General features: G+C 42.8%; 1 protein-coding gene across 4 annotated transcripts in view; it reads left to right on the forward strand.

Annotated features, from left to right (window-relative positions):
* Positions 1-19,431, forward strand: part of ADRA1A (adrenoceptor alpha 1A) — a 108,717-nt gene extending 89,286 nt beyond the window's left edge. The window contains exons 3-4 of one of the 4 annotated variants that reach the window (XM_017963673.4): positions 2,526-2,911; positions 7,583-19,431. In XM_017963673.4, the coding sequence (XP_017819162.1) occupies positions 2,526-2,911; positions 7,583-7,591 (395 nt within the window). In that variant the 3' untranslated portion in view covers positions 7,592-19,431. Of the gene's footprint in view, positions 1-699 lie in introns of all 4 variants that reach the window. The other 3 variants (XM_002756819.7, XM_078347198.1, XM_008979083.5) reach the window with 3 other exon arrangements.
* Positions 19,432-19,794: the final 363 nt, after the last annotated feature.

A 19,794-nucleotide genomic window follows, 5' to 3' on the forward strand; every position in this document is an offset into this window, starting at 1 on the left:
AGTGTCAAACCTATCAGTAACTATGTGAATGACCTCAGCTGAGCTATTCAAACTTACTATGCCACAGTTTCTTCATCTGTAAAATGGGGACATTGATAGGAGTCACAACTCTTCATCGTTACTCATGATGATTAAATCATATGGAAAGTGTTCAGCACAGTGCCTTGCCTGGCTTAAACCAGACACTGAAAGACTGTAACCTTTATTATAATTATAGAACAACACCAAAAGCTTTAGAGCTGAAGAATAAAACTTTCTCAGTTAACATGTTTTTTTCCCTAAATAAACACCCATTGTATGTGTGTGTGTGTGTGTGTGTGTGTGTGTGTGAATTTGAGACACATAGAACTCAGCAGGGAGTGTGCTTCAGAGGTAATAAATGCTCACTTCAGAGGTAATAAATCCTTGCTTCAGAGGTAATAAATGCTCCCAACAACAACCACACTATTTTGTCTTCTTTGGGCTCTTCAGTATTTAAGTTTACTCTTTGTTTATACTGATGCACTTTTTGACTGAATTTCAGAGCACTGTTTGCCAGAGTAGATTTTAACAGCGCCAGCAATTTGTCACGGCGCTGATAGGTCCACAGAACAGAGAGGAAAAGGAAGACATAAAATCAAGACCTTAGGTTTGAAACAACAACGGCAAAAATTGTTCAGAGCCATTAGGAATCATCCATTCAACCTACTCCTTTTTCAGATAAGAAAACTGGACGCCCAAAGGGATCACAGGACTTCTCCAAAGCCACTCTGCCAACTGTACACAAAGCTGTGACTAAAAGCCCATGGAGAAGGAAAAGGAGCTTGGGAGTGAAGAAAGAAAAGAAAGGAGGTGGAAGGGAAGTCACGATGTTCTTTCAGTTTCTCTGAAAGGAGTGAAGAGGGACGTTTGAGATTGCATAATTCATAAAGCGCCTTTAGTGAAAGCCTGTGGCAATCTGAGAATCTCAGAATAAAGAACATTCAATTGGGAGTCCCCCACCCTTCATCCATCACTCTTATCAGTATTCTAGCAATGAGGTTGTGACAATCTCTTTAGTAAGCATTTTTAAGAGTTCAGCTTTTTATTGAACATGTTATAAAATAGAGTTACCCAAAAACAAACAAACAAAGCCCATGTTATCATCAGACTCTTCAGATTCTTCTTTCTTTGCTTCCACTTTCTTCTCCTTGGCCTGGGCAGCAGTGATGGAGGGGCAGGACCTCCTGCAGGGGCACCACCAACTGCTGGAGCAAGTCCTCCTGCCCCGCACCTCCACTGCAGAGGAGGCTCCCGATCTTGACAATGGCCAGGGCCTTGGAAGACAAGACAGGCCAAAAGCCATCATCATTTACCCCAGCTGCTTTAGTAAGAATATTAACCTTATCTTCTATGATGATCGCCTCAGAGTTATGCAGAACGAGGGCTGAGTCAGTGCAGGCAAGCTCTGAGACAGAGTCCGTGGTATGGACAAGTGCAAGGCTGGGCTGCCAGGAGCAGTGCTAGTGCTGGATGCACTGAGGGCCTCACGCCAATGCAGCCTCAGCTCAGAGGGCAGAGCATCTTGGTGGCAGCTGGGAAAAGGCTAATAAGCATTTTCAAAATTTGTAAATTGAGTAATTGGAGAACATAATCCCTCCTTTAAGACTTCACAGTTTTGTTCTTCTGCTGCCAAAAACCCCATGGCAGTGTCTGTGCAGGACATGAAGGGTCCTGAGGCCTGGTTCCTGCAGTGCACATCAAAGAGTAGGGTTTGGGTAGATAGAGAAGGTGGAAAAGGGCATCAAGGACACAGTGGCCCAACTTGAGAAGACAAAAAAAGTGACGAATGGCCTAGAGAAAAAGTGTAGTGAGTCTGGCTAGAGAAAAATAATAACAAGCAATCATATTAGAAAGCTGGTTAGGTCCCTGGTGAAGCAAATGACACTCATTTGGGAGTCATCAGGAGATATTGACAAGGGGATCTCATGGTAACATCATCTAGGAAAACTGATCGAGAATCACTGGTCCAATGGTGGCAAGGCCAATGTTGTGTAAAGTTGAGACTCTCATCAAAATCCGTAATTTGAATATTCAGGAGGGAAGGAATTCATCAACACTGAAGTTGTATGTTTTACACAACACTGCATCAGAGAATAAAGGGCATCTAGGTAACTGAATTTTAACACAGATTATTTGCATGGATTCCAACTTACTTTTCAATTTAGACAAAACACTTTGCATATGTGGACTCAGTCTGAATTTCACATTTTCATTTGGTAAAACATCACAGTAGCCATTGGTCACTGAGGGCCAATGCAGCCCTATCCACCGGGCCTGCTCCAGTAATTGGTAACACACACAGACCAAGTAGGAATGATCTTTGAAGACATTGCAAAAGGGTGACATTCTTGGGAGCCAGTCAGTCAAATGTGAGAAACTGAAATGGGTTTGGGATCATTTTAAACGTTTTAAAAATATATGAAGATGTTTGTTTGATTGTTTTCCTAGCCAAGTGGCCTGCTGACTTGCAAATAATATGTATGAATCTGTGTGTTTTCTTCCAGGGTCTTTCTTCCCTGATTTCAAGCCTTCTGAAACCGTTTTTAAAATAGTATTTTGGCTCGGATATCTAAACAGCTGCATCAACCCCATCATATACCCATGCTCCAGCCAAGAGTTCAAAAAGGCCTTTCAGAATGTCTTGAGAATCCAGTGTCTCCGCAGAAGGCAGTCTTCTAAACACGCCCTGGGCTACACACTGCACCCCCCCAGCCAGGCCCTGGAAGGGCAGCACAAGGACATGGTGCGCATCCCCGTGGGATCAGGAGAGACCTTCTACAGGATCTCCAAGACGGATGGCGTTTGTGAATGGAAATTTTTCTCTTCCATGCCCCGAGGATCTGCCAGGATTACAGTGTCCAAAGACCAATCCTCCTGCACCACAGCCCGGGTGAGAAGTAAAAGTTTTTTGCAGGTCTGCTGCTGTGTAGGGCCCTCAACTCCCAGCCTTGACAAGAACCATCAAGTTCCAACCATTAAGGTCCACACCATCTCCCTCAGTGAAAACGGGGAGGAAGTCTAGGACAGGAAAGATGGAGAGGAAAGGGAAATAATCTTAGGTACCCACTCCACTTTCTTCTTGGAAGGCCAGCTCTTCCTGGAGGACAAGATAGGACCAATCAAAGAGGGGACATTCTGGGAATGGGGTAGGGGGTAGACCCACCTCATCAGGCAGTGGGTAGGGTGCAAGGAAGAGGGAGAGTGTCTCACAACCAACCAGTTCAAAACCATACTGAACAACATTTCCCTGCAGCTAATGCTTTCTCGGTCACTCTGCGCCCGCTTCAACGAAAACCACCATGGGAAACAATTTCATGTACAATCCAAAAGACTATAAATATAGGATTATGATTTCATCATGAATATTTTGAGCACACACTCTAAGTTTGGAGCTATTTCTCGATGGAAGTGAGGGGATTTTATTTCAGGCTGAATCTACTGACAGCCACATTTGACATTTATGGGGAGAGGGCCTAGAGAGGAAGAGTATAAGATGGTGGCCGAAATCCAGACACATTATTTTTAGAGCAAGTCCTGAAACTCCACCCTTTCTAATACATCCAGTTTCTCAGCTTGAGGGAAACTTGACAGGGAGGTTTACCTTTGGCTGCACTTTGAATGGATGCTGCCCCTCATTTCCCAATGACAGTGAGGGACGCTCATGATGTCTCAGAACATAGCATTCTTTATCCGTGGGTCAGGAGAGGGTTGAAAGAACGAATCAAGGTGGTATGGCTTTTCCCAAGAGAAGACAGTAGACAAGAGCCTCGTTCTTTCCATTTAACTACTAGAGAGAAAAATCCATTAAACTGTTCCAAGATCAGATGATGATAGGCTTCCTCTGTAATATCTTTAAAGACCAAGAGCTTGGGGGGCTGTTAATTTCTTGCAAAGACAGAGGCTGTTCACTTACTGCACAGTCATTTCAACATGGCTTAGAAAAGCCTTTCTTGGCAAATCACTTACCTATTCCAGAACTCTGTTATGAAAATCCAGAGCTTATAATATTTTGAAAGGCAAAAGATTGGCTCTCATTACTTCTCATCTGCTTCACTATTGCGTAGTGAATGAGCTTCGCCTGTGGCATGTTGGAATGAGCCTTAGGATCGAAGTATGTTCTCCCCGCATTTTGAAAAATAGTAATGCTTAGCTTCAGACAGATACTGATGGATCACAAAAGAACTGTCTAAAGCAGGCGTTTGCAAACTTTTTTTTGCTAGAAGCCCATTTGTTCAGGAAAAAGATCCGGTAGTCAATTCAACTTAATCTATTCCTACTTTTCTGCAAGAACTTGGGGAACATGCTGTATTTTGCTTTCTGTATACCAGATTTTGGTAAACCATAATAACTCAGTACACAACTTGCTTATCTCTTTTCCGAAATTCCTGGAACCAGAAGTGTTTCAGGTTACAGATTTTTTTCAAATTTTGAAAGATTTGCATATATATAATCAAATATCTCAGAGATGGGACCCAAGTCTACACACACAATTCATTTATGTTTCATACACGCCTCATACGCATAGCCTGAGGGTAATTTTATACAATATTTTTAATTGACTGTTTTTGACTACAACCCATAGACAGGAAACCAGGTGTGGAATTTCCCACCTATACATCATGTTGGTGCTCAAACAATCTCGGATCTTAGAACCTTTCGGATTTCAGAATTTTGGATTAGGGCTGCACAAGCTATAGATTACTAATGATGACGATGGTAACTATATGTAAAAATTAAAATATGGCTGTCATTCCACAAAAAGAATTTTAAATCAGATTTATGTTTTTGGAATAATTCTCAACAATCAGTGATCTAAAACGAAAGACCATTTGCCTGGCCTCTTTCCTCTATTAAAGTAATTTCCTCTAAAATTCGAAGCAGTTGTAACCTTCACAGCACGAGTAGTGGCCTTGACATCTCTGTCTTCTTCCTTTGCAGCAAAATGATAATTTCCTTAAATACTTCTAAAAAAAAAAAAAAAACAAGTCTCTTTCCACATTGCAATAGATGGTATGTTTGCATGTGGATTTGAGTTTTGTTATAGGCTGTGTTTAGACCTGGGTTGTGACTGTTTTTCCAGCCTTTTTCTGAGAAGTGTCTTCTTACTGGCCAGATACATATTCAGCCTTCTGTCCAGAACTTGGATTCTGGCACTGAGATGTTGGCCACATTTTGAGAGTCTTCTGTTCTCTCCCATAAGAGCTCTGCCAGATGTGGATATCCTATTATAGAGGCAAGCATCTAAGAAGAACACGAATATGTAAACCCTCACTCCTCTTCTGCCTTGATAGGAAAAATCAGTTTCATTGTTGAGAAGAGCTTGGTCCAGGATCTGAATAAGAAAATCCCTTGCCCCACTTCCCTTTCCAGGAAGAGCAACCCCATGGGAAGAATGGTTATCATTTTTCTTCAATAAATTATGGCTCGATGTTTGAGATGATCTTTAAACATCTTTACAGATACATTAAATTTTAGATATGGGAAAGCTTAGAAGCACAGGAAATCTGGCACTAATGACACATCTAATCAAAATAAACAACAAGAGAATCTTTTGGTCATCAGAATAAAACCGTAACAATTATATCCACGTAAAACTATCCATAAATAATTGTTTGCTACACTCTTCTCCAGTCCCCTCTCTCCAGGGAGGTAAACTTACAACATATTTTTCCTTCCCATAGCATGATACACCAATTTTACAAGAAATCGATAATGTCTCCCAAAATTAAGCCAAAGTAGGGTAAACAACATGAGTTGAATTACTTTTTGCTTATTTCTCCTAAATCTCTGTACCTTTAAGCATGCCAAAAAATATCTAAAATTGCTGCAGTACAGAAAATAATTGTCATATTTATACTCATATGTTTACTGCTTCTATTTGGGGTTGGAGAAATTTGCCCAGAGTAACAATGTCTTCTCTAATATGTTATAAAAAGTTTGGGATTGTCTAAACATCACAAAAATCAGTGTGACATTGTGGGATAGGGGAAATTTGAGCTTATTCTGCAACGCAAACTGCATGCATTGAGAGACCCTGAACCTCATTATTCAAAAATTTCCCCAGATTATGTCAAGGACTTCAGAAAAGCATTTTACTCATCAGTTATCTTTCCTTTTCCTCTCTCATGTCTCCTCCAAGACAGCTTCTACATATAATCACACAGCAAATCTAAAACTCTACAAAATATTCAAAAATAAATACTCCACGGTAGACAGTAGTGTTTGGATAAATAAATATTCTCTTAAGATTTTTCTGTTAGGTCTTACTGTGTGCCAGGAATCTGCAGGAAATTTTGTGCCCATTGCCTCTAAACTCCCTGGAAACTCTGCTACTCTCCTATTATACAGATAAAAATCTGATCATTGTGAGAGGTTAAGGACTTGCCCAAGGCCAAGGGAGAACCATGATTGAAACCTGCATCTCCCTATTCTGAACCTGTACATTTTCCATAGCTCCCCTTCTTCAAAAGAATGGGGGTAAGACTTTTCCCATTTGGATTGGGTGTGCTGAGGATGCCAAGGCACAGCCAAACTTTTTAATGTTTTCTTTCCTTGGGATTTGCCTCCAAATTAACCATGGCAAATGTGCCGCCAAATCTCCAGCCCAGTCAAACTCAAGAGCAGGGCATCCATGGAAGGGTTTGGTGTCTGCACTTGTAACTATCAGACCGTACCACATTTTTAGGAGTTAATGGCCTGGAATGTGATGAAGTCCTTGCAAGGACATACTATGGCATGTTGGGGGAAGATGGGAATGTAAGAGAATGCAGAAGAGGCCACACTGGCCAAGAACAGTTTAATCCCATTGTAGATAGGACACATATTGGGTGTTGTGTTGAAGTTATTGAGGACCAACCACAGTTCATAGAAACTCTTTTTGGGAGGTACATCCCTTTTAAAAATATAAATGAAAACAAATACATCACTCGCTCTCACTCGCCTGTATTCCAACTGTATTTTTTTTAAGTTGGACAGGGGGAAGGGATTATAGATATTTCACCAAGAATTGCAGAGAGCATATCGAGCATGTGAATTTTATGATGTTACCACGGGAAAATGGTTCAGAATGCTGACGTCCCGGTAGCGGAAGACCCAGGCAGTCTTTGCAAAATGAGGCACCAGCTGGAAGCTTTGGCTATGTATCACGTGACATTGCTTGCTCCTAATTTCTTTTCACAAGTGAAAATTGGATATCCCAACCTTCTGGCCCAGTAGGTTTCATGGTTAAGACCTGGGAGTGAGAACATTTTAGGTACTATTTGCTTGGGCAGGTAATTGTTCACTTTTTGATCACGGCTACTTAATAAGAGCTTGACAAACTTTCTCAACTGCTTCAGGGGCTGGTCTTCTCAGGTCCTTTGGCCATAAAAGATGCTGCCTCTGTGTATGAATACTTACTGACTTAATTTAGGAAAAAGCACTGCTCATCAGCACAGGGCGCCCAAGCAGAGGGGAGGTAAACCCTCCAAGAAGAAAACAGATAAAAAGAAAGCAAAGGAGGCAAATATGGAGACATTAGAGGTATGCTCACCAGTTACTCTGATTTTTTTTACACTACTAGGACTTTTAACCATGAAACCACCTGCGCATAGCTCCAGTGGAGCCCAGTTGGAACCCTGTTTGCACCTGCTCCGTGTCTGCAGACTGTGCTGGGGAGCTGGGCTGAGCCAGGCTGCTGTGTGCCCACCATCTTCAGAAAGCAATGGCAGCCGTGGCCTCCTGGCCCTCCAGAGTCCCTGAGAGCTGAGTGAGTGGAGATGACCATTGCGGGGCTGGGCTGACAAAACCAACTTAGGATTTCAGCAGAGGACACCAGTCCCTTGCTGCTGCTCCCACCAGCCTTAGCTTGTTCATGCTCCCCAGACCCAAATGTCATGGAAGAGGGGCTGAGCATGGCCTTATCTGCTCTATGCAGGAAAATGTCATTTCTACTTTGCTGCTGCAACGTGGGTTGCTAGTTCTCACACCTAAAACAAGGTTGTGGTGTTTGTGGGTGGAAGGGTTTAGCAGCAGAAAGATTTACCACAGACATTGCTCAAAGCAGGATGCTTGAGTCATGCCTTGCTGCAACTGACAAGCAAGGAGCTGCCCTAAAGCTTGTGGCTTATTCATTTCAAAAGACAGAATAATTGCCTTCCCTTTCCGTGTGGCTCAGGAGTTATTACTTTACTTTTTCACCATATCATCGTCAGTGAAGCCACATTATAAGCTGGAAATGAATATTGCTAAACTATGAAAACTACAGGCTTAATTAGGCAGAAAATCTAAGAGCAAATGTACACTGTATTTGAAGTTAAAAAAACATGAAGGCACTGACTTCTTCAAAAGCCTGGATTCCATAGGTGCATTCAAATGCAGTAGAGAGAAAGCTAAGACAAAAAATCCCAACTTGAGTTTACTATTTCTGTCCATTTATATAGCACTTTATATTTGTCAAAGTAATTTTGCTTATCTTAAGTCATCCCTGTGCAGTAGAAGGAGAAGAAACAGATTACTGCCTACACTTTAGCATCTAAAGAAAAGAGGAGGTGGGAGATTTAAGGGTTTCTTGGAATATCCCCAAATCCAGCGTCCGACTCCTTTTTCCACGGCACCTCAGTGTTTCCCAGGTCCACTGTGTTTTCCGACACTCTGACTTTCATATCTCACTCATTTGTCCCTGACCTATAATTTCATCTCTATTGGCACCTTCTCTCCTGTCGTATCTCTGCCATGGCTGGGCAGCACCGCACTGTTCCTGGGGCTGAGGGCATATTTGTCTTTGCTTCTGTGATTGACTGAAAGACACGCACATGTGATTCTGTTCTTTATCCCTAGATGGCAGCAGCAGAGCCAAGGAACTAGGCAGGGCAGGAGGCTCTTGGTTTGTTCCACAGGGTGACAAGTAAGGCAGTGATCATCACCTTACTGTCCTCAGGAACGCAGAGGTCCCAAAGGGAGTTTGGGGAATAATTCTTTTCCCGGTCAGCCTGTGGGTCATTGCATACACAATGGTCATCACCAGCAGCAAACAACCTCTCCTACACCGCACCCTGCACTTGGCATGAAAAAGACAGAGAGGCACAGAGAGTCCCTAGCCTACAAGCTGGATGGAGTCCATGTTCATCTGTTCCAAAGCCAAAAATGCATTTTTCCAAGAGGCATTGTTATAAATGGAAGAGGGGAAGGATGTTCCCAGATGAGCCAAAAAAAATCTATTTAATGTACATTAGGAGTTTGCAAACTTTTCCTATGTGTGACTAGATAGTAAATATTTTAGGCATTGTGGGGTCATACAGTCTCTATCACATATTCTTACTTGTTTTGACTTTTTGCAGGGAGGGAGACAACCCTCCAAAATGTAAAACAAAACCCTTCTTCTCTCAAACAAAGCAAAACAAACAGAAAACCAGACTGCAGGGCAGAGCGAGCTCATGGGCCATAGTTCGTCATCACGATCTGTGCCGTTACTAGCTGACATTATAGCACAGACGATGCTAAACAATGGGATTCGGTGTTCAAAATACAAATATGTTTTAATATGCCATTGACACATCTCCACTTAGCTAAATTCATGTTCCCAATCTGCATGAGTCATTGGATAAAGTGACAAGTCCACATTCAGAGTGGGCCCATTCCATGTATCATTTGACCTTCCAAGCAGGCATCAGGGTAAAAGGTGAGCACCTGTCACCCCCCCACCACTGCTGTCCTCTGAAGAGTCGGAAGGTCTACTGGAGCCCAGGGGGGCCTCAACATTGTTCAGCTCCTTGCCCCATCAGGGAAATGCCCAAAGCACAATCTGGCCGACCCTAAGAGTAGCAACAATAAATACACACCTCTTGACCAAGGCCAACCTGAAATTCCTCCAAGACCCTTGGAACCTGCCCAAATGGAGGGCCCCAGAGGCCCCCCAAAGAATCTCCACGTCACACTTGGCTCCTTGGGAAGACCTCCTGAACATGGCACCCCACACCAGGGCATTTAAGGGCCTGCCTGGAGCTCACCAGGAAGAGTCATGGGTTCAGAAAGTATGCCTGATACAGTGGGGCATTTTCAAAAGACAGATAGGATTCAGAATTGTTCTCTCCTCCTTTTCCTTTTCCTCTTCCTCCTCTTCCTCCACTTCTTTCTTCTTTTCTTCTTTTTCTTTTTTCTTTGCCTAACTGGAATAGAAATGACATAACTATGGGGAAGCATATTTAGTCTTCCCCTGGGGATACCAGATTCACGTCTCCCTGAGCTGACACACTTTGTCAGAGGGACTTGTTCCTTCCTCTCTCCAGTCCTGATGGGCAACGAGGAAGAGAAAGACTCTCCTGATCAGAAATAAAGTGCTGTTCCTGCAGCCAAGGGCACAGTGTCCAGTGTTGAGAGAGGAGACTCCACGGCAGGGCTCTCGGGTGGGGCATGGATGGTGGTGGGTGCAGAACTGATATGGAAGAACCTGGAAATACTGAGGCCATTCAGAAATTATACCTCTATTACCTTGGGATGATGCTATGTGACAGCCTCCCCTACCTTCCCTTCCTATTGGTCTTGATCCTGAGCCCTTTCATCTTTCCCACCTCCTTTCCTGATGCTGTCCTCTCCATAATTCCACCCTCCCCTTCTTGCTAAACTTACAAACAATGAAAAAGGCTGGGGTGGGTGTCCTTGCTCCAGAGGGTGCCATTTCCCATGGAATCCATGCTCTGGGTGACAAGACGGGGCTGACCTCAGCAACTCCATCCCCTTCCCAGGTCAGCCAGACTCTGTAAGCTCCAGGCCCACAGCATCCAGAGAGCTCAGGGCAGGAGACGGTGCCAAGAGAGTGAGGACATTCTGAAGGCCCCCAAGGACTTTTATCCTCTGCTTGCAGTGCTGCCTTTCTGTTTGTATACAATTACTTCTAATAAAAGGTATAAACAATGTGCAGCCACATTTTAGAAAAGAGCTGGTGGTCAGAGTGAGTGGTTGCAGTATTTCTATCAGCCCCACAAAGTATGCACCTCTTACCACTGTCTAATGGTTCAAAAGTCTCTACTGAGCCCAACAAAGTCAGCTTCTCTTTCTCTTCTTCTGCATTTTCTGTCTCTTGCCTTTCTTGTTCCTTTCCTGTTGACTTTCCCTCTTAAGAATGCTTGAGGGCCTTCAAGGCCTTTGATTAATCCCATAAAGTAAACCTGGTTTTATGTTGGCATCAAGCAATGCTTAACCCATCGGAATGTATACCCTAAGCAGAAGTGTCAGCCAGGCAGCAAAGCTGGTTCTTTCTCTTCTGGTACTCTGCTCTTTGTCCCTGTCTCCAGCAGCCCATCTGCTACTGGACCTTGTTAACGGAGTCCTTCCGCCAACTCATCATATTCTTGTTCCAAGAACTTTTCCACTTTAATAAAGGATCTTCCACCAACCAGTATGCTCCTGCTTTTGCAGATGCAGCACAGTTCCATGCGTTTGTATCCTGCCACCCATACTAGTGTCCTAGGCCAGTCATAACAAACAAATGGGATGGCTTCAACAACAGAAATGTATTATCACACCATTGTGGAGGCTGGAGAGTCCAAGATCAAGGTGTTGGCTGGTTGTTTCTTCTGAGGCATCTCTCTGTAACTTGCAGATAGTTACCTTCTCCCTGTGTCTTCATGTGGTTTACCCTCTGTGCATTTCTCGGTCCTAATTTCTTATTATTAAGACACCTGTTTTATTGGATTAGGGTCCACCCTCATCACCTCATTTAACCACACCATGCCTTTAAAGGCGCTATCGCTGAAAACCGTCACATTCTGAGGTCCTGGGGGTTAGGACTTCAACATAGGAATCTGTGGGAGACTCATTTGAGCCCATAAGGACTCCCTCCTCACTCTTTCATTTCTGCCCATACGAATTGTACCCATAATTCTTTTCCCATATCAGAAGTTTAAATTCGGCCCTTTTTGATCATCCCAATTTCTCTCCAAGTACTTATAGCAATTGTCTGTAGAACATATTTGGCAACTAATTCTGTACTCTATTGTAATCTTTCTATTGTTTCTAAAAGACGGTATCTATTTAAAGTATTTTAAAGGATACCTTGTATACACGGTACTTAAGTAAGTTCTGTCTTCTCAACTAGAGGAGAACTCCTGGATGGCAGCAATGTTCTGTCACTCAGCATGCCCACGGCAGTACTCCAGCCCAAAGCAGGCATGGAGAGGGGGGTGCACAGCAGAGCAAGTAATCAGATCCAACCACTAGTTACAGACACCGACTGGGAGGCCAGTCCCCAGGGACCTGGAAACATCAGACAATCCACCCAGAAAGGCTCAGGCTGATGACCCTGATGATTCTTAGGGACAGTAAGATCCCAGTTAGGTGTGCAGAGCACAGCAGTGGGGAACCCCAGGTCAGCAGTGGGAAATCCCAGACATCTTAAGTCAGATGGGCGTATGCTCACCCAGAGACCATCTTTACCCAAGAAAGCAGAGCCCCATCCTTAAATAAGACAGACCCTAGACTCCAAGGGGAGGGTGAAACAGAACAAGATGGGATAAGAACCAACAGCAGAGCCCAGTCTTGGGAACTGGGGCATTGAGGACCACATGAGGGCCTTATGATCACCCCTGGGTCTCCATGCCAGCGATAGGTGGATTAAGGGTATGTCAGTGCTGTCTGCCCTGTATCAGTATTGGCTTGAAAAATGGGTGCCAAACAGCCTCAGGTAGTTTTTCCCTCTACCCTTCTTATAGCCTAAGAAAGACAGAAAAGAGGAAAGGAAGCTGCACTGTTTGGATTCAATACAAGGACATAGACAGCCAGGCCCTGCTAAAAGCTGTCTTAATTTCAACCTTCTGAAGACCACCTTCCACTCTAAAAGCCTAAGCCCTCATGAGCACAATGAGATAGTCCTGCTGCACAGCTGCCCACTCTGCCTGGTCTCAGGGCATCCTTGCACCTCTTGAAAAATCCCATGCCATTTCCACTTAATCACCCAACCCAAGCCCCTTGTATTGCCCTCATAGTGTTTCCCTGACAGCCACAGAGTGATATATTCTCTTCTGCCCTGGTTCCTGAGAAACGACACGCATTTATCCTCATTTGGAAGAATCAGGACTGTGCTAACTGCATGGCATCTGCTGTTGTGTTTGCTGGGCAAGAGACAATGCCGCTGTGGCCTCCTATCCCCCTCCTCCCTCCCTGGGGACTCTCAGGTTGGAAGTGTTTCTGGCTCCACAGTATCAATCACATCAGAACACCCTTGCTGTCTAGAGTCACGTGCTTCAGTCCAGTCTGGAAACAACAGGGGGAAAAATCACAACAAAAGGCAAACCCTACAAAAGTATTCAGTCTATTCAAGCCAGAAGCCATCCAAAACCAGGTTCAAATAAGTACAGCAATGGCTTACTGATTTATCCTTAAAAATTGCATTTCTTCCCCTCCCTTGTCTTCATTCCTGTTGTTAAATGCAGCCTTATCTTTCATAATGAAAAGACAGGCTAATTGAAGTGTCAAGTGATGGGAGGGGTGGCCCATTAGTCAAAAGCTGAGCAGCGGGCAGAGTGCTTCAGGCCCCAGAGTGCCTCCCCGCAGTCAGTCCTGGAGTCATGACAGAGGTGACAGTGGTCGTAAAGAGCAGAGAAGGAGGGAACCTTGATGAATGGGATGCTGGATGAGCAGCTTGAATCTACAAATAAGAATGCTCAAATTCAATCTGACAAGTAAAAAGCTATTAAAAAGAACACCTGTGAAGTATTTTTAAGATCAAAGCAAGCATTACAAATATTTAAATAACAATTTATTGCTAGTTTTCTACATACTTAAAAAAAAAGAGTCCAACTTTTATTAGGAAGTAATTGAGTAAAAACTGAGGTCCTTGCTTGCCCTCATCTCCATTCCCAGCAGCTTTCCTGGCCCCATCTTCCTCTTCTGAACATCACATACAACCCTGATACCTAAACTTCAGTAAGTGCGAGCTGACATTCGTGCAACAGAAATTCTGCCTCAGCATTTAAAGCCGGATCAAAAACACATGCTTTCTTCATCAGATGTGAGGGAAAACAAACTATTTTTATCCCTAGGTATAACAAGTCACAAGCAATTTGCTCTCCAGTATTAACACAGAAACGTATCCCAACAATGCTGACAACAAATCATTTTGCTCCCTATGATGATTTTTGCAGAACTAAAGTTTAAAAAGTAAAAATCATATTTTTGGAGTATGTACTACATGCCAAGCTTTTTGGTAAGGTATGAGATTTCATAGTCACATTACAAAAGAAATATTTTCCCAGAGAATAAATACAACAATATGGGTATGAGAAGAGTAAAGAGAGTCAAGTCTGCAGGGAGTTTTGAAAAAAGAGAAAGACTGGAAAGAATTGCTCTCTCTTGTATGTTCTCCTGGTGTGCTCCTGTGCTCACCTCTTAGCTTGCTAAACACAACCTTCCCACCGCCACCCCAAGGCCCATGCTAGGAAGGGCACTGGAAGGACCTGGAAAATGGAGTTGAGAGACAGCCGATGATAGACTGAAAGCCACACACCTGGGCTTAATTGCAGTCCCCATCTCTAACTATTTAAGTAGCCCTAAACTACGCATGTGACCTCTCTTGAGCCATTTTCCTCACCTGTGAAATGGGATTAGCGGATAACATGGTGTACATGAAACGCTCATGAGCTGATAAAGCTATGAAATCATGGTAGGCCCCCAGTAAATGCTCGCACTCTTTCCCCATCTTCATTTCCCCTCTCAAATGCTAGCTAAACAAGACGCAACTATAACTTAGATCACGGGTAAGGTATCTTCAAGCACTGAAAGTGCCACGTGCAGGAAAAGGGAAAACGAGTCCTTCACTTTCCTTTGCTCTTTATCTCACTTCAGGTTTTCATTTCCAGGAGTTGGTCATCCCCACCTGAAGACATTCATTTCTCTGTCATTAGAAAGCAGGTCCCAAAGCACCTGCGGCACCACAGCTTGGGTCCTGCCATTCCTACATTCGAGGTGCTAGGCACTGAATCCCAACGCTCAGTTACTCCACACACTACACTGTTTTCTTTGGGTTGGAAATATCCCCACTTGGGAAATCTGTCTCAGCTTTTAAAAATCAGACAAACTGCACTACATTGAAGATTTCCACCAAGCACTCTGAATTGTAGACAACCCTGAACAAGAGTGTCCAAGGCTGGTGTTTGTCATCTTTCTCACATTGGCTACTTGCTTTGCAATAGGAGGTATTTTAAATTATCATAGTTGTCCTATGAAGGATACTACATAAAAGGCCATCATTATAGAAAATGTGTGTGTGTCTGCCTGTGTGTGTGTGTGTGTGTGTGTGTGTGCATGTGCATGTGTTTATATAACTAATGTTATGGAAGAGAGAAGTGGTTGTGATCATGGAAGACAGTACAGCATTTGAAGCAAAGCTTAGATGTAAAGTCATCTAAGGAAATAGGGCTGAGCATCTCTTGGCTTGGGCAACTGTTGGAAGTAAATGTTTAACAAGATAAAACAGCAAATTCCCAATCGTGAACAGAGGCCATTTTGATTTCACTGCAAATTGAAATCTCTCTCATGGAAGCTCCAGGTCACAATCTCAGTGTTAATTTCAGGTTCTGCTAGTCGAGTCTAGACATCTCTAGCGCACCCTTTAAGGGTCTCCAGGAGATTTCTAGAGAGGTGTCTTCACAGGGAAGTCCACACTGCAAGCTCAGCTCACCATGACTCAGGCTGCCGGGGCAGTCAGCCATGCTTGGAGGCTGAATTTGGCAGGGACTTGCTGCCATCTCCCTGCCAAACGGTCTCTCATGACTCCAAATCTCAAAAAAAAAGTCACTTTCGGGGATGAGGTTCTTGGCCCAACTCTGCTTTATATAAACACAGTCTATGGCTATTTCAGTCTTCTGGATTTTGAGAAGCAGCTTCAAGGATGAACGGATTGGTTTTGGCCCAAATTAAAAAGAAGAGTGTTCAGTTCTGTCAGTGTTTGGGGAAAGAAGACCAAAAGCATCATCTCACAGGGAGCAGAACGTGATCAGCCTGGCTAATGAGGAAATTAGAGGGATTCACAATTTAAGAACTCACTCTACCAAAGTCTGAACTTGTAAAAATGGATACATTAAGTTTGGTGTAAGAATTCTTACTCTATAGAAAGATAAATTATAATCATGTTGATGCATGATGCCTAGGATCTTAAAAATGCATGATTAATTAAAGGTTAGCCAACCTTGTGTTTTAAAGGGACACACACCCATGACATGAAGCCAGCTTCCTGTCTACAACTGTTGTCCTTACTGCCCAAGGAAGGGGAGCATGAAACCCACCACTTGTCCTGCTACCCACTGTCTTTGGAATCCACCCCAGGAGCCCAGGAGCCAGGAGCCTTGCCTGACACATGGATTTACTTCTTTATCAAGCATCCATCTGACTAAGACACAAATCCAACATGTTACTGTTGCTCATGCAGGAAAAACAGTAACTTAATGATGATTATGATTATGAATTAATGATTAGGAATGAGTAGGAATGCTAAGGGAAAGAAGAAAAGAGCGTTTGGGGACAAAAAGCTTGATTTTTTGCAAATCAGTTTAGTACAACCTCCCTCCCCCATTTCATTCTTAAAAGTTAATTAAGAATCATCAGCCACATGTAGGGTGTTGGAAATTCCGTAAGACACCCAAGTTTCTTCAATAAGTAAATGGCATTTTAAAAAGGGAAACTTACGGGTTCAATTATTCTTAAGAGATATATTCATCAAGTATAATGCATAAGCTTTGTTGGTTTAGATCTTTATTAAAACTAAGTGTAAAAAGTCACTTTTGAAGTAATTGGAGAAGAGTAAGCATAGGCTGGGTCCTATTTGATGTTAGATAATTAGATGGTTACTTTAAATTTTGTTAGATGTGATAATGGCATTGTCCTTAACTGGTAGGTACACATCGAAGTATGTTTACACTTTGCTTTAAAATTTTCTTGCCAAAAGTGGGAAAGCAATGGTGATAGGTGAAATAAGAATGGCAGACAAGGCCACACACAGTTCTTCCATAAAATATTTCTAAAAGAAAAAGAAGTTAGGCACTTTTCACTTGTAAAAGTTAGTGTCCCTCAAATTCCAGAACATTCATAGACATGTAGCTCATGCTGCAAAACAAAAGCCCCCTCATTCAAAGAGAGCTGTTGTTGCACTCTCTGCTCTCTCATTTCTTTATTCACGCTATAACATTCAGCGAGGGCTGACTGTGCTCCAGGGCCAAGTCCAGGAAATGGAGAATAACAAGAGCAGAGACAGAGTCCTTGCCCTCCAAGAACCTACGGGATTGATACAGGGCCATGGGAGCTTGGTGAAGGGCCCCAGCAGGCTGCAGAGTTAGGATTCTCAAAAGTGGTGATCTCTATGGTGAATCCTAGAGGACACAAGGGGGTGGGGAACAGAAGCAGTTGTTCCAGGCAAGGAAGGAAGGAATCTGTGCAAACGCCTAGGGGCTGGTGAACCTCGGGTGTGTGCTGGGGGTGCTGCCTCCTCCCACAGCTCGGGGCACAGGGAAGGCAGTCTTCCTTATCATGGTGGTCACTTGGCTGTACAAGCCCCCATTCCCCAAGTCCCCCCCAGGCAAACCACACAACTGCTCTTCTTCTCACTCTTTTTTTAAGCCAAGAGAGAATCACTGAAACAGCCAGCCATTGGTGAGTCCTGGGCTCTCCTGACAGTGACTGTGTTTCGTTTGGCTGAAAATCACAAAGCCTTCTTTTCCCAGTTTTCTGATTCTCTTTGTTCTCAAGGCTTAGTGCAGCATTACAATGGGATGGCTAAACAGAAAAAAAAAAAAAAAAGGAGAAGGTCTATTTTTCTCTTCACACAAATAAATATTTGCTCAAGAATGGAGGTGCCTAATTCTTAAGAATAACCAAATGCTTTGGATGTCTTAACAAGCAAAAATCATATGCAAGGCAATTCAGTGTTACTACTTATTGAGGAATTGTTTTTAGCAAGAAGATGTTATGCAGCATGTTTTTAAAAAACAAGTTTTTCCAACAACAACAACAAAAAAAAAACCACGCAGAAAATAACTGAATCACTATAATATTCCCAAAGGCTGGCTTTTACATCATCAAAGGGTCACATCTCATACTACACTGAAGCATATAAGAGTGTCGGGGCCGGGTGCAGTGGCTCACGCCTGTAATCCCAGCACTTTGGGAGGCCTAGGTGGGCGGATCATGAGGTCAAGAGACTGAGACCACCCTGGCCAACATAGTGAAACCCTGGCTCTACTAAAAATACAAAAATTAGCTGGGCGTGGTGGCACACACCTGTAGTCCCAACCACTCAGGAGGGTGAGGCAGGAGAATCGCTTGAACCCAGGAGTCAGAGGTTGCAGTGAGCTGAGATCCGGCCACTGCACTCCAGCCTGGCAACAGAGTGAGATTCCATCTCAAAAATAACAAGAGAAAGAAACAAGAGTGTCTACTTGTGTTACAAATGGAGCAAAGGTGTTTGGGGAAATGGAAGCAAAAGGGACAGACTTGAAGCTGCACTTTTGCAATCAACTAGCAATTTAGAAGGATTTGACTTTCTGGGGCTAAGGAAAAAAAAAATTGGAGGTTCATTTTGCCTGTGAAATTAAAATTATATTTTAGTAAACAAAGCTGACGCCATTTAACGGTGAACCCCGTGACATTTCCTGGCTTGCTGCAGCATTTCTGCTCGTCTCCTTGTTACGTTTGTTCAAAATACAAACACAGCATTTCCACGTTGCCAGAGAAGCAAATGTGGGCTGACTGGCTGATTTTAGCTGCTATGGTTTTTCTGTAACCTTTAGCAATTGTTGTGACAAATACCATCCCTGTAAGCTGCAGTTTCTAACTGTGCAGCATTTGTGAACCATGTCCACCTTCTCCAGGTTTGGTATTTGGTCGACTAAGTTGGCAGTGTCATTAACTTTTCTTCCATTTTACAAAAATAAAAAAAGTTAATCTGAATCGTGCGGAGAGTTTGGTATGTTCTCTATGTCAGAATAATATATTTATGTGTGGAAATTGTTACACTTGAATTTGTGGTAACATTTTGTATCAATGCATATACATGACACCCAGGCTGACTGCAATGGCTTCAAAGCATTTAACTTCTCTTAAATGGACTCAATATCCTTGGAATGTGCTGTTTAAGTGTTTCTGGATTTTCTACCTGCCATTTTTACAGGTCTATCTGTTTATGATGTGATGTGGTAAACAATCACGTTGGTTTTATGTTTCTTTTCAAAGAAAATGAATGTATATAGTACTAAGCAGATGAATAAATTATTGAAAAAATATACTTCATGGATCATGCCCACTGATAAATTTATTTGTTGAAAGTGACTGTTCAAATTATAAGAATTTATATTGTCCTTATAAATACGGATGCCATCTATTTAAGTGTTGTTCAATATTGATATGTGTTCTCTAATAAAATATTTTAAACCTCTTTCTTTAAACACATAACACCCTAGTTCTTCGATCATGGTGTGTGGTTAATGTCTCTCGAGAAATGGAGTGGGTAATGCAGACAAAGAAAGTTGGTGTCTCCAGCCCCCTAAATAGGGCAGATCGTAATAGTGTGCCAAGTGTCCTTTGCTTCTTGGATGAATTAAGATTTATTTTAAGATTTGTCTTCATTTATCCTTTTGTAAGTAGCACTTTTTTTGTTACAGAAATCACTCATGTATTATAGAAAATGTAGAAAACAAGTATAGGAAGAGCAAAATATAAGGTGACTTCCAGAGATAACACTATTGTTTTCTTCAAGAATCTCGTTTTAGAGTGGGTGCAATGGCTCACATCTGTAATCCCAGCACTTTGGGA

Source organism: Callithrix jacchus, chromosome 13 (assembly GCF_049354715.1).
Source record: "Callithrix jacchus isolate 240 chromosome 13, calJac240_pri, whole genome shotgun sequence".
Classification (NCBI taxonomy): domain Eukaryota; kingdom Metazoa; phylum Chordata; class Mammalia; order Primates; family Cebidae; genus Callithrix; species Callithrix jacchus.